This window comes from Rattus rattus, chromosome 2 (genome assembly GCF_011064425.1).
Source record: "Rattus rattus isolate New Zealand chromosome 2, Rrattus_CSIRO_v1, whole genome shotgun sequence".
Lineage (NCBI taxonomy): Eukaryota > Metazoa > Chordata > Mammalia > Rodentia > Muridae > Rattus > Rattus rattus.
In genome coordinates, this window is record NC_046155.1 from 37,261,458 (window position 1) to 37,277,492 (window position 16,035).

Sequence of the window (16,035 nt, forward strand, 5' to 3'; positions counted from 1 at the left end):
ATATATATGCACAAAGCCCTGACTTTGATCCTCAGCAAAATATATACACACACACATGCACATGCAAACTCACACATGTGCACACACAGAGTTTAAACTGACTTTCACCTCCCTAGTTTATATAATTTATCTTTTTTGAACCTATTTTATTCGCTGGTATATTCCATTCCATGGAGAATCCCTCTTTCCTGTTCAACTCATTAAATACTGAAGGAAGCAATAAAAACTTGTCCTTACTTGCCACAATTAATTCTGTCTCTCTTTTGTGTATTTTCTCCTTTATTTACCTGTTTTTCTAATATTTTTATTAAGTCACTAATTTATGCATTTGTCTCCATTTCAATCTGCCAACCGTAGTGAAGTCAGGATTCTCATTTCCAGAATCTGGGGCTTCTTGAGCATCTCTCACTGAGCCACTTTAACAGCCATTCCTTTCAGTAACCTCCTGCCCCCATCTTTCTTTTTCTTTTTAATTATTATTGGATATTTTTATTTACATTTCAAATGTTATTCCTTTTCCTGGTTTCCCCTGACATAAGCCCCCTATCCCATCCTTCTCCCCTTCTTCTATAATGGTTTTCCCCCTTCCCCATCCACACCCCCTTCCCACCTCCCCACCCTGACATTTCCCTACAATGGGGAGGGGGTGTCCAGCTTTGGCAGGACCAAAGGCTTCTCCCATTGGTGACCCATCAAGGCCTTCCTCTGCTACATATGCAGCTGGAACCATGGAGTTTGTCCATGTGTACTCTTGGATGCTGGTTTAGTCCCTGAGCTCCAGTTGGTGGTATTGTTGTTCTTATGGGGTTGCAAAGCCCCTTCAGCTCCTTCAATCCTTTTCTCTAACCCTCCAATGCGGACCCCATTCTCAGTTCAATGGTTTGCTGCTAGCATTCACCTCTGTATTTGACATGTTCTGGCTGTGTCTCTCAAGAGACAGCTATATCAGGCTCCTGTCAGCATGCACTTCTTAGCTTCATCAATCTTATCTAGTTTTGGTGGCTGTATATATATGGACTGTATCCACAGGTGGGGCAGGCTCTGAATGGCCATTGCTTCAGTCTCTGCTCCAAACTTTGTCGCCATATCCCCTCCTATGAATATTTTTGTCCTCCCCCCCTTAAGAAGGACTCAAGCATCCGCACTTGGGTTGTCCTTCCTCTTGAGCCTCATGTAGTCCACACAGAACCACTTTAACAGCTATTCCTAAACAGATTTGGGGTGAGAGTGTAGTTTTAAAACGGATTGTGGAGCTGTGCTCATAGCTTTTTTTTCTTTTTTTTTTTTTCCCGGAGCTGAGGACCGAACCCAGGGCAAGCGCTCTACCACTGAACTAAATCCCCAACCCTTGCTCATAACTTTTAATTCAGTACATACAGCATTGGTGTTTACTCTTAGTTATACCAAGGAATTAAAAGAAAAATACCTCTCCATTCTCAGAAATTCTGATTTAAAAAGCTCGTATTTGGGCCATCAAAGTTTTTCCCAGTTGATTTTACTGTGCATCAAAAATTAAAAACTGGTATCTTAGGGAGGGATGTCAGTCAGAACCAATATCCTACCTACCAAAGTAACTCTATGGTCAGTCTCCTTTGAGACCTGTGTCAGGAATCTGAATGGAACTTGGCATAGAGGTAGTATCAGAATTTATCAGTTTCTAGCATTCTCTCTCCCATCCTGGCATCCCTCTTTAAACATTCCGAATCTAGCTTAAACCTTTTACCCTTACTTAGGATTAGCATAACCTGGCCTCTCTCTTCATTTCAGTGAGCTGTCACTCTCACTTGTTTCTACCGTCATAACCATGTCACACTGATTTTTCTGAATAAGCCATGATGACAGGGCCACTTGAATTTAAATATAAACTCAAAATGGAAAGATGGAGCTATTAATTGGGGCAAAAAGAATCACTAAAAGCCCCAAAGTTACCAATGTCAATTAGGATACTGAACAAACTTTGAGTTCTGCTTAAGCTCTACTGAGTTTAAAAATAAACTAGGAGGCCATAAACTGTCTTTCCCAGCCCACCATCTTCTGTTAAGTCTTCCCCACTTCACGGGAGAATTCAATCATCTCAGATGCTCTTGCTTTCCTGTTCTTCAGATGCTAGCAAATTTTTTTCCTTAGGCCTTTTATTGTGATGCCTCAAATTTTCAGCTCTGAAAATTCTCTTGAAAAATACGCATACATGCTTGCACTGTTCTCTTAAAAGTTCATTGAAAAAAATCCAACAGCAGTATTAATGTCAAAAGACATTTTAAGGCACCACCAGTAACTGCCTCAGAATCCCAAGTTTTCTAAATTGTTTTTAATCCTCAATGTTTAAAGATTTAAAATTTTCTTAAACTATAGTCTTTTTGACTAGTCCACAATCCTGAAAAAAATGTCTTTGCAATTCATTTGTTAGCAAAAATGTGAATGTGACTTGAAATGGCATAAGGCTTAGTAACAGTTTTTTAACCTTATTCTATTTAACAGAATAGACAATGCCTTGTCTACAATTTTAAATACTACTGATACTGGGAAATTGCCCAGGACTTCACTGTAGGCAATTACATGTGGTAATACTTAAAAAGATTACTTTCTTAAAATCTGAAAAACTTGAAATTACTAAGACCTATGGGCTTCAGATAACAAATGTTAGACTTCCATCTACATTGTATCAGCTTCTGTAAGTTCCAAATCTTTCTTTCAGTTACACTGAAATTATATATAATATATAATATATAATAAGTAATAGACATTATTAATTATATATAATATATTCTTTACTATATATAATTTGGGAAAAGACACTTGGTGTTAGAAACTAAACTCATTCATAAAACTGCCTCTAAAAGCAGATGATACATTTTCCCCCTTAATAACCACCTTAGGAAAAAACTGCTGGGAGCATGGGGTGAGGACTGACACCAGAGGTTTCCCCTGACCTCCATACACATACACCCACACTTACACGTTTACACACACTAGACACACACACGGATTTGAAACAAGGAAACCACACTGGCATTAAGAAGTGCTACATAATAAGCTCTGAAAACCCTGGGCACCAACAGAGTACAACACGAATGACAAACTGCTTCAGAGCATCTCCCAAGGTAATCCCTAACCACAGCTGCAATTTACCAGTCAGTTGTAGCTATGCTTTTAAGTGTGTGTCACTGCTGTCCACAATTTGCTGCACTGATTGGGGTAAAAGAGTTGTCTTTAACAATTTCCAGTTATTACAGGCTTCAGACATTTTTGAAAAACCTATCAAATCATAACATTATTCTGATACTAAGACTTTATAAAGAAGAGTGAGATATTTTAGTAAGTTCTTAGTCATCTAGGAGGGCGGCTTCTACAAACTAATTGCAAACTAGTTGCAAAAAGAAATTTTAAAAATGTATAATATTCCCTAAACTTTTACTATTTTGTCACGTACAGATGTCTTGACAAGTCATAATCTTTAAATACATGAAAGCAAACTTGCCCAAAGTATCTAAATAGTATGTCAAATAAAAACGTCAAAACCAGAGGTTAATTATAAAGCAACCAGACTCACAACCACTAAGTACAAACAGGGGCGGAGGGAAAGCGGGGATGATGTCCCATGACATCATTTGGCAGTATGGAGTTTGAAGGCTGAGAGCGCCTTCCAAATAACCCTTGCAAAATCCAGCTGGGAAATTGCCCCGGTAAAGCTTAGCTAGCCGAGTTTGAAAAGAATTGAAAAAGCCTCTCTCCTTGAAGTCACATGTCAGTACCATATGAAAAAAATCAAAGCATCCAGGCATGCATCTGCCTCCCACTACCCCGATAGCAAAGGAAAGGTCAGAATTAGGCGGAAACTCGCCCGAGACTGTCAGGGGAGAAAGGACGGCAAAAGCGAAGGGAAGCGCTGCCTCTGCGCCCACAGGCAGGTTTTCCCTCTGTGAAAGCCTCACTGAAGCCAAACTGACACCTATGCTCATCCAACAGAGGATGCCAATCCTCTGGAGAAAGTCGCGAGTCAGACCCCTGAAAATGAACTCCCCGCTTCGGGCAGCGAACCACACTCCCCGAGCGTGGAAGGTGCGGTTCCCTAGTGGTAGCCCTTGCCTCGAGGCGCGACTTCCTCGGGGTCCCCTCTCCAGGCCGCCTTCACCCGCCGCCCGGGAGCCCCCGGCCCCCGCCGCACCTACCGCGGCTGCGCCGGCCGTCACGATGGGCGGCAGCTTCTCGCGCTCGGGCTCTTTCCCCTTCCTCTCCTCAGAGGCGGCCGCGGCCACCGCCGGCGGCGCTCCCGGCGAGAGATCCCGAGCCGCCTCACTCATGTCTGGCCGGGCGGCTGAGGCGCGAGGCGGCGGCGGCGGCGGCCGGACTGCAGCCGGGGCGGGCGCTGCTGCTGCCGCGGCCGCGAGGGGCTCTTCCAACCGCCGCCGCCGCTCCGCCCCCGCCCGCGCGCCCGCGCCCGCGCGCCTGGATGTCGGCGCGCGTGCCCGCAACCCACCGCGCGCGCCCTGGGCCGGCTGCCAGGCCCGCTGCTGCGCGCGCCTGGCTCGCGCCCCCTCGGCGCGCGCGCGGCTCCTGCAGGTCGTCCGGGGGCCGCGGCCCCGCGTCAACGCGCGAGGACCGCTGAGAGAGGGCGCGGGGCGGAGGGGGGCCGGCCGCCATGTTGGTTGCGGGTTGTCGTGGGCGGGCCTCGACTCGGGAGGGCGACGGGCCTATAAGGAATGAGACGCGGATACTAACCCTAGCCTTCCCTTCACCTGTTGTGGCGGATTAGCCGGGGACCTCTGACCCAACTGGTGGCCCTTGACCTTTAAACTCCTCGGGGTCACGTCTGCCCCTTGACCTTCCGTTTCCTGCGGGTCCTCCGGTGCCAGGGAGACTGCTTCCCTGAGCCCCCTTAAGATTAGCCCATTCCCCATGCGTCCTGTCATAGCCTCGTCCTACAGGAGAGGAGCTTGGGGTCGGGAGAGGACAATGCGGCACCATGCTCCCCTCCCACACACACACCAGGGCAGGACGGCCAGGCCACACTTTCCATTTCTGAGCCACGGTCCCTCCTGACTGCCAAATCCGCCTCTCCCTTCCGTGCCCACGCGCCTACATTTTGCTCTCCTCCCCACCCCCATCTTTCGTTCCCTCTAATCCCTTGTCCCCTTCCGTTTATAAGTTACAGATGGACATATCCAAAATGCTGAGTAATCCGTAATAAAGCTCGTAATAAATTCTGGGTAAGAACGTTAAAACTGAATTACTTTAAGCCGAGATGTTAAAATATCGCCACCTCCACCACCCAACGACGTAGACAATTTCCTTTCTCCTCGCCCCCTCCTTTTTTCCTTTTATCAGTCTGCTGGAATGGCAGAGACACCTGCTGATGGAGGAGAAGGGAGGGAGGAAGTGTTCACTGTGCCACTTACTAAAAATAGAGAATTTCTCGACACTGAGGTCTTCGGATTTTGAGCTGAGACTTCGTTATTTTATTCATGGCGAAGTGAATTTTCTAATCCAAGAATGCTCAGATCCAAATACAAGAAGCATGAATATCTTCTGAAACAAACTCAAAGGGGATTTGGAGAATGTCATTTTACATAATTCGGAATCTGGCAGAACTAAATAGTTACAGTTCTTCATGGCAAGAGGCTTGTTTTCAAACCCAGAATTAAAGCAAGCAATGGAGGGACTAGGACAGTGCCTACTGTATTGCTTTGGGAATGATAACCTTTGCTTATATTTATGGGAAAGTCTTTGCAGTTTTAATATTCGGGAATGATAAATTTTGCTTTTATTTATGGGAAAGTCTTTGCAGTTTTAATATAATTGCTGTCACCAACATTTCTTTACTAACAAAAAGTGTGGAACAAGTATCATAAAGTAGCCAGGAATTTCAATCCTGATAATCTTTACAGCCAAATGACGTAGGCACTACTTTGCAGCATCTCATTCTGTCTCCTTTTCCTTGAATTTTTGTTTTTAGACCTCTCTTCTTAAATCTCTGGACTGTCTCAGAGACATCTGTTTTCTTTGAGCAGGTCAGCATGCTGAAAACTGGTAACAAATATTGCGAAGCTAACACTTTATTTTAAATATATTTCAAGATATACCGAGCTGCTGGGTCTAGACTGGTAGGATGAATCCTGAAATGGTGCCGTGTTATCTTTCCTATTGTCTTCAACTAAATTTAGTGATTTGCTATTAAAATACTTGGATCCGAAACGAGCTGGATCGCACGCCTTATGCTCTCACTTTCCGTGTGTGAGACAAAATAAAAGTGTGTCTGTACATCTAGTCACATTCAATAGAACAAAAATATTTAGATATTGGCAAAACACTGGCAAGTCAGAAATGTTCATTTCTGCTGCCTCAGACGAGATAAGCCAACTGAAACAAGCCCATTGGAGTTCTGTACAGGAAAGATAGGCAACACGGTGAATTCGTTTCCACTCCCTACTAAATGCATGCTTCTCAATTTACCACCTAAAGTCTCTTTCATGCCTCCTGTGGGACTGGGAGGTAGATGGGGGGCGCTCTTGGTAAGCTAGAAAGATAACTCTGCAGGAATGTGGAGCCTTGTAAGGCAGCTGTCAACAAAATCTTTGTGTGTCTGCTGGATCTGGGGGTTGGGGGAGTCAGTTCTGGCTGTTCTGTATGCAGAAGAAGCTTTGCAGCGACACCAAGTACAATGGTCAAGAACAAACTTGTTAGCCTTGGAAGAAGTGGGGATCTTCCTAAGTCCAGATGTAACCGGACTAATCAGGTTTTGCATCTGAATTTAGGAAGGTGAAAGACCTAAGGAGGAGCGGGGTTGCGGGGCAGTGAGATGGATTTAGAGACGTTATTTCCAGAGAGGACTGTCAGGGCTAGAGTTGGAAGGCAATGGGAAATCTGATGGAGCACCCCCTCATTACACACAGTAACAGTAATGCACTGGACAACAGCAAGATTGGTTCTGAAAGAGCATTTAAGATCAGGTCCTAGCCAATCATTATGATCATGTGGTCTATTTTAAATGGGTGCCTTACTTTGTCTTACTTTTAAGGTTCTGTCACACGGATGTGTCATGTGGTGTGCCTCCTTGCACACGTGGTGGTCAGAAGGCAGCATGAGTCAGTTCCCTCATTCTGTCCTGTGAGTCCCTGAGGTACCGAGCTCAGGTATGAAGCCAGGCAGGCAGCACCTTGATCTAGTGAGCCTTGCGACAGACTTTTTAAAGAAAGCGTCTTTTTTTTCCCTTTCATATTCCCATTCAGTATTGGTCCTGAAGCAGTGAAGTTGATAAATGTACTTCTTTTAACCATGTTGGCATACGTCCTCGGGTACAATGACTAACTTTTTGGAGAAGAAAAGTATCCAATCTATTTCATTACAGAAGAAAGTAGGACGCACTGCCCTCAAAATGACGCAAACAAGCAGTGGAGGTCCTGCTCGACTAGAGATGTTCTCTAAGACCCTGTTCAGGACCTTTAGGCTGTCTCCGATAAGGATTTCTGTGTTCACACACACACATAATGATACAGCAGTTCTAACTTACCTTTATTAAAAACAAAAGCCAAAACTGTACACAGACTCGTTCCTTAGACAGCGTCAAATGGTGTAACAATCATGAAAGGAAACAAAATAAAAATGTGAAGTTTGGGGTGCGGGGTAAGAAGATGGAGAGGATCTGGGAGGAGTAGGGGCAGGGGAAAGAATATGACCGGACTATGTTATGTGGAAAAGTATTATACAAATATATGAAACAGACGTCTGTGGTAGTAGAGAGTGGGTTAGTGATGACTTAGGGACAGAGGTCAGAGGATGCAGGGATGGGAAGGACAGAGTTGGAATAGTGACAAAAAGCCACGTTTGTAGTAGATGGACTGAACTGCGCTGGCCATATTCACCTGTGTGTGTGGGACCTTTGGGTGAGCTGTAGAATAGGGAAATATGATTCAAATGTATAAAACTGTTTAGAAAGACTTAGTGCAGCAAGTCAGAACAAAGAGAGGATGGAATTTTTACAAAGTATACATTGTTGCACAGATTTAAGACTGAGGAATGCAGCAGTGATCACCAGGCTTAGCACTTTTAAACCGGATGCCCCTTGCCATGATCTCCTCAATGCCCTCAGCATCTTAAAGCTTATACTTTGTCTGCCTTGGGTCTTACCTTCAGTTTCTTACCTACTGTAATTGCCACCAGAATGGCCTCAAAAAAAATATATATATAATTCTTTGCCGGTCCTTTGTTTAAAAATACCTCAATAGCCTTTCAAAGCCTTTACAATAAAACTCCAAACCCCCTGCTCTGGCATTCACCTGAATTCTTTGCAAAGAAGGATTTTCAGAATGCCCTAATTAGAGTCATTTTTTTTTCTTTTCTGCTCCCAGAACATATTGTACATATTTACTTGGCATTCACAGACGACATTGCGTCTTTGTTATTTGTTCCACAATAAATTCCTGGAGAGGAGGGAAAGCCCCATGTCTAATTACTCCTTGAAGCCCCACCTGCAGGGAGCATACTATCTGGAGTGTGCTGTTGAGGTAACTGGATAAGCTCAGATTAACCAAGCAAGACGTTTCTGTAACGAGGCTTGTAAAGGCACTACTGTTCCCAAAGAGGAATGAGAAAAATATCCTGCATGATAGGTTACACTCATGTAGGGGATCTGATCCTAGTATTGATGATTTTTAATTTTCAAGTTTATTAATTCATTTTGGAAACAAGTCTTGCTTCATAGCCCAAGCTGCTCCAGGACTCACTATGAAGACCAGCATGATTATCAAACGTATGTTAATTTCCCTGTCTCTGCTTCCCAAACATCAGGATAACAGATATACACCACCCTGGTATTGCCTCTTAAGCATCTTAATTGTAAGAACAAGGCCATCAGAAGAACCTTCCATAAAGCTGGAAGTGGTCTATATCTATACCGTTCTGTGGAGGTTGCTTAAGACATGAAGACAAATCTTCTACTAAGTTGGTTTCATATCTGAATAGTTATGTGTGATTGGTGGCGCTAAGATGATACCTCAGTTATGAAAGTGCTCCTCCAAATTAGTGGGCCTCATCTAAATGGCTCCATGTTTAACCTCACTCTCCCAAGTGTAGGCAAACTACGTTCATCAAAGGAATGGAGATAGATCTAAAGGCTCTGACAAGTCCAGAAGCTAAATTACTCCTCCACTTTTGGGATGTTTTTTAAGACATTTTCACAGGAGTTTGCATTTACGGCTAAGGCAAATTACATTTGACTACATCTTATATGTGCTAATGCTATGGAGAAATGATCCAATTGAAAATGATCAATATGAAATGATCAATATGAAAATATTAACAGCAGAAAATGTTGAGATGGCTGTAACTGTCCTCAAGTTGATTTCGGTTACTTTCTTTAGACACTCCTAAAGGGATGTGTGTGTGAGTATATGTGTATGTGTGTGTACAAGTGTATACCTATCTATATACTTATATTACCTATACCCAGTAAAGAGTTCTCCTTGAATACCATGTGTATGATTCTAATTGTCTCACCTGTATATATTTATAACTTCTAAATCTTAAACCCAATTTTATACTTTTTTTACTTGCAAGAGATTAAAAACGACTTTAAAATAAATGACAAATCAGAAGCACCCTGTACAGAATGTGCCTGTTTGCAAGTAATTTTATAAAAATAAATAGTCTAAGGTAGCTTAAGACATGAAGACAAATCAATTAGGCAGCCATTGCTATTTCTTCCTCTTGTCTTGTTAGAGATGCTCAATTAAAACTGGATTCTTCCCCGGACTCCCATTTAGCTGTGATGAGCATGCGATTTAATTCCGATCAATGAAGCCCGTCGTAGTCTGGAGCAGGAGTTTGGAACGCTGCTGAAACTGAGCTTGCTATGGCAGCTCTGCCCGCTTGTATTTGCATTTCTAGTTTTGCTCTTCAATTAAATCCTTACCTTGTTTAAATCCATGTTGAATGCCTTTTCCAGCATTTGCCTTTAAATATATCCCTGTTGTTTTCAACATGTGTACGCATGTATATGAACACACACATACTTTACAAACACATATACACTACCACACACACTCCACAAGAACATATATACTACATACACACATGCCACATATATACATACCACATACACACATACCACATATGCACATACCACATGTACATATGCCACATACAGACATACCACATACACACATGCCACATACACACATCACACACACACACATCACACACACACACACACACACACACACCTATACATGCTCTGTGCACATACAGGTACACACACACTCCACATACATACATATGTGCACACTCCACAAACACAAGTTTCTCAGTTTCATCTTAATTTACCCCGAAACGTTCAGGTAGTTAAGTTTTGATGGATACAACTTGTTTCAAGTCATGACTCTAGTTAAGCAAATTATCTTAATTATATCTGTGTTATTGTTCTAACAACCTTTACCAATCACTGAACTTCCTTGTTCGGAGTTAGAAAGGATGGATGCCTGCGGATTTTAACTCCATGCACTGGAAATAACGGGCTGCGAAAAATTGACTTCACTTCTATCTTTTGCAATTTTTAACTAGTCTATGTGGCTTTGGAAAAATTACTCTCTGTGTTAATTTCCTTATACTTGAATGGGTGTTGTGAAGAAAAATGAGAAACATACAAAAGGACTTTGTGAACTATGGTGCATTTTAATAACTGCAAGTTAATGGGCACTGCTGGGTACCACAGGCTAAGCACTTCTAGCTGATTGGCACTCTTATTCTCTTCAGAGTTCCGTTTTAACAGGTATTGCTGTAGGAAAGGCTTGTTTCCATTCTATAGATCAGAGACATAAGAGGTCACAGCCGGTATACTGTTTGTCCAGAGTCATCTTTTCACTCTCCAGTTCTATTAAAAAATAATTTATTGAGGCAAGGCTGAGAGATAATTATATATTTTAAGATATATAATGTGTTGTTTTGATGCACATATGAGTATATACACCTTGTGAACTTAGCAGAAAAATCCCCCAAATGGGGGGCAAGAGTTGCACAAGTAACAGATTGTTAAACAGGCAAAAGCAAAAAATAACCTCTTGGTGTTATATTTATGTTAAAACACGAAATAGACAGAGAAAACACACAGAAAGCTGTAGAGAAACAAGTCGCATGGAAAGGCACGCCCACTGGAATAACAATTGGCTCCTCAACAAAAAAACTAACCAGCCAGGAGGACTTGGAGTGATGTATTTTAAGCTCTCAAAGCCCAGGAAAATGATGGCGTGATTAAGGAAGAAGACTTTCCATGATAAAAGCAGGCAGATGGAAGTCATAACCACTAGCAGCCACTACCGAAGGCACTTGAAGGAATCCAGAAATAAAAACATGCCGTGATGTCATTGGAGAGAATAAATCATGCAAGGACAATAATTAAGCAACTGAGGACAAGGAAAACATAAAACACTACAAAAATCAGCAAAATGACAATCACGGGTAGTTAATATAGATCTCTCTATAAAGATTCCACATATTGATCTTGTCTCTTTGCCTAAAAGACACAGGTTGGTAGATTTGGTTTGAAACAGACTCTTAGGAAAGTTAAGTAACTTAGGGCTGCTGAGAAGAATGGATCCAGAAATGTTTTATTCTACTTGTTACATCCAAGAAACACACCTCAACATCAAAACTTGGAGTGATCTTGGCCTCAGAGGACAGGAAGAAGTTCTCCAGGCAAAGAGAACTAGGGAACAAGATTTCACTGTTCTAATATCTGAAAAATAGACGTCAAACCACTTTTAGTCAAAAGACATAAAGGAGGTCACTTTGCGGTAATTAAGAGAGCAATCTACCGAGGGGACTTTACAGTTTTAAACATATACACACCAAATACAGGAATCATAGATTTAATTCAACGCAGTAATGGTGAGTGACTTCAGTATACTCATCAAAAGCCAGGTCATTCTGACAAATATTGAGGGAGAAATATGAATTCAGTGATATTGTCACTCACATGGATCCAATAAACGTCTAGGAAGAGTCCATCCAAACACCACAAAGTTCATATTCTTTTAAGGAAGCTTACAGAACTTTTTAAAATACAGAATAATAAGACATAAAGCATGTACCAACAAAAATATAAAAGTTGAAGCAATTTTGATATTCTTTCTGTTAGAATGGGATACAACTAGAAATCAGCAGCAAGAGGAACCACAGAACGCACAGAAATGCCTGTGATTAAACAACGCACTGCTCAATGATGAGTGGGCCATCAAACGAAGCAGGGAGGGCATTTGAAAACCTTTCTCAGAATCAAAGAATAACAAAAGCACAGCACCACAATCTGTGGGCTCCACAGCAGCAGTCTTAAGAGGGAAGCTTACGTTTAAAAGATCTGCTCTCAAACAAATAATAATGCATCTTAAGATCTTCAAAAAAAAAAAAAAAGTAACAAATCAACCCAGTAGATGGAAGACGTAATTAAAGTCGAGGAAAATTTTAATGAGATGGAAATTTATAATACGAGAAAGAAATCCGTGAGACAAAGATTTGGTTTATTGAACAGGTAAATGAGAGAAGCAAACTTCTACCCAAACTAAGCAAAAGGAGAGAGGAAAAATCTCAAATTAATGAAACTAACAGATGTCAATGAAATTCAGAAAACCATGGGACATACATATTTTTACTTATATTCCACTAAATCTAGAAATAAATGGTTTTTCTATCAAAATTAAACAAAACAAGATAAATTAATTAAACAAGCATATAGAAAGCAATGTGACTGAAGTGACAACTAAAACATTTCCCACCAAGATAGTCCAAGCTGGAGTCACTGCTGAAGTCTACCAGACATTTAAAGAGCAAAGGGTTGGCAAGCAGAGCTCACACAACTCCTACAGAGAGAGGGGTCTTGAGTTAGCCCCCAGCACCTATGCAGGTGCTTTACCATTGCCTGTAACTCCAGCTCCAGGGTATCTGAACCTTCTTAAGGACCTGCATGCATGCTTACATGTGTGCGCGTGTGCGTATGTGTGTGTGCACACACACACACAAAACCACACAAATACACATGCACATGCACACACAGACACACACACACATAACCACATACACACACAACCACACATATACACATGCACATGCACACACAGACACACACACATATAACCACATACACACACAACCACACATATACACATGCACATGCACACACAGACACACACACATATAACCACACACACACAACCACACATATACACATGCATGTGCACACACACACACACACACAAACACACACACGCACAGAGGTATTTAAAAAATGAAGAACAACGTTTCTCAAATTCTGTCTATGAAACAGAAAAGCACAAAACTTCTTTTTTATGAAGCCAGCATTACCTAGAGACCCAAACCAGACAAAGACACTACAAAAAATGCCATGTATCAATCTCCCTGATGAACATAGATGGAGAAGTTCTCATTAAAATGCAAACCAAATCCAACAGCACATCAATCACCATGATCAAGTTGTCATTATTTTAGAGACCAAGGAATGGTTTAACATGTGCACATCAATAAGCGCAGAGCACTATATACAAGCTAAGTACTGACATGACATGGCTATCTCAATAGGTAGACTAAAGTCTTTTTAACAAAGTTTAACATATATTTCTTCAGGATAAAAGTCCCGAGGAGACCAGGAATAGAGGGAACATGTATCAACATAATGAAGGCTATCTATGACAAACTTAAAACCAACATTATACTGACTGGGGTGGGACATTCAGCGTTTCCACTAAAACCAGGGACAAGATAAGATTTTCTACTCTATCCACTCTTACTCTTCAAAGTCTAGTCTAATAAGACTAGGAAACAAAAGAGAAAGGAAAGAAGCCAAAGTATATTTACTTTCAGATAATATGATTCTATAGATAAGACATCCTAAACTTCCTCAAGAGAATGACACACATTTTAAGCAAAGTGTGGATTTATGCAAAATCCATGTTTAAAAAGCAGTAACCTTCCAAATACTAATGATAAGCATGCTGAGAGAGAACCAGGGAAATAGTCCCACTCACAACTGTAGAAAAAGGAAGGGAGAGAGATGGGGAGGGAGAGAGGGATGGAGGGAAGGAAGAAAGGAAAAGAGAAGAAAGAGGAGAAGGAAGAAATAAAGACCCTAGAATTAACAAAACCAAGGAAGTAAAAGACCTTTATAACGAAAATGTCAACACATTGAAGAAGGAAGCTGAAGAAGACGCTGGGAGATTGAAAACCTTGCAAGCTCATGCATGATTTCACTTAACAGGATGATTTTCAGTCCCACTCACTTTCCTGCAAGCGACAAATTTTAATTCTTCAAGCTAAACAAAATCCCTTCCTGTATGCATACCATAATGTTTTATTCATTTGTCTTTTAATGGACATCTAGGCTGAGTCCACCCCTCGATTTTGTGAATGCTGACAAAATAAACATGGATGCTTCCCATCCTGATCTTTGAGCGTGTGCGTGCTCTGCCTGAGCGGCTGAAGAGTCTGAGAAGAACAGTGGGTACCGTGGCGTCTTCCCATTGGCTGTTTCTCCTTCTCCTCCATCCCCTTCTGCCTGGTTCTCCTCTGATGCAGGGAAAAGATGTTTTAGGAAAAAAGTCTCCATGCTTTTTACATGGACCCTGGGCCCTGAACTCAGGTCCTCATGGTTGAACAATGAGTGCTCTTACCCACTGAGCCAAGGCTGCATCCATGGGGTGTATTTCTTAAAAGCTGCCCTTGAGCCTAACTAGATCAGCCACACTTCCTCGCTTTTTTACTTCCTCCTTTTAGACCTGGGTTATTTCCGATAAGGTCATTTCGGGTTCACAGATTCATTATACTACAATCTGAGATCTCCCAAGTCTGTGTACAAGAGGTTTCATTTTGCAAATTGTACTCTTAAAAATCTAGAATTTCTACTTGTTTCTCCTTTATCATATTTATCTGCTGTGATATTGCTGTTTTGCTTATTTCATCATGGATATTTTTTTTAAATCCTGAGATGCTTTTCCTTAGTATACCATAATTCTGTTTTTCTTTTCTTTTATGATTAATGAATTTTGTTTGAATGTGATAATTATTTACAATGCATTATATTTACCCTCAATGTACATTTGTTTGAAGGAATCATTTTTGCTGTAATCATTTGCAATAAACTTGTCTAACCTCAAAATAAATAAATAAATAAATAAATAAATAAATAATGGAATTTGTTAAAAGAAGGAGAAGGAGGAAGAAGAGAAAGAGGAGGAGGAGGAGGAGGGAAGAGGAGGAAGAGGAGGAAGAGGAGGAGGAGGAGGAAGAGGAGGAGGAGGAAGGGAGGAGGAGGAAGAGGAGGAGGAGGAAGAGGAGGAGGAGGAGGAGGAGGAGGAGGAGGAGGAGGAGGAGGAGGAGGAGGAGGAGGAGTCTCCATGCCTCATGTCAAATGTGGGCATGCTACTTATGGCCAATCAATGAAAATTCATCTTTTACCACAGTGATTAATTTAGAGCTGGGGGCTTGATCCAACTCAGACTAGCAAGAGATAAGAGAAATATTTTCAGAACTGTTAAGGGAGAATGCTTCTTTGCATAGAGAACTTGTGAGAACAAACTCTACTCCCTTTCCCTCCCTTTCTCCCTCTCTTACCCAACCCCAGCCCCTGCGTGAAGGTTCTACAGAATAAATTCTGTGAAATGAAGTTGATGCCATTGATGGCAGCAAGGGAGAAAATAAAGAAGACTGGGTTTTCTTGTGTAATTCATGATCCACAGAACCTGACTCATTACATTATCTTCCTCATAAGACATGGCGTATATTGGTGTTATCATTGTATATAGCCAAAAAGGTCCTGGTTGGTTTGATAACTTTGGGTGGGCTCAGGAATCCTTGTTTGAAATAAGCTGTAGCATGTGATTCTGGATTAGGTGGTGGTCGTGGGCTTACGGCCACACGTCAGAGAGATCACATTTTCAGAGAGCAAAGGTACTTGCTTCATTAACTCTATTCTCCAAACTTCTAAGTAAAATATGTAGGTTAACAAGAATTTAACTAATCTCATTTAATGAATTGTAT

General features: G+C 41.6%; 1 protein-coding gene across 4 annotated transcripts in view; it reads right to left on the minus strand.

Annotated features, from left to right (window-relative positions):
• Nucleotides 1-5,063, minus strand: part of Hectd2 (HECT domain E3 ubiquitin protein ligase 2) — a 77,075-nt gene extending 72,012 nt beyond the window's left edge. For 3 of the 4 annotated variants that reach the window (XM_032891877.1, XM_032891876.1, XM_032891879.1), the window contains exon 1: nucleotides 4,170-4,338. In XM_032891877.1, the coding sequence (XP_032747768.1) occupies nucleotides 4,170-4,301 (132 nt within the window). In that variant the 5' untranslated portion in view covers nucleotides 4,302-4,338. Of the gene's footprint in view, nucleotides 1-4,169; nucleotides 4,339-4,719 lie in introns of those variants that run through there. The other variant, XM_032891878.1, reaches the window with a different exon arrangement.
• Between the last annotated feature and the right edge of the window lie 10,972 nt (nucleotides 5,064-16,035).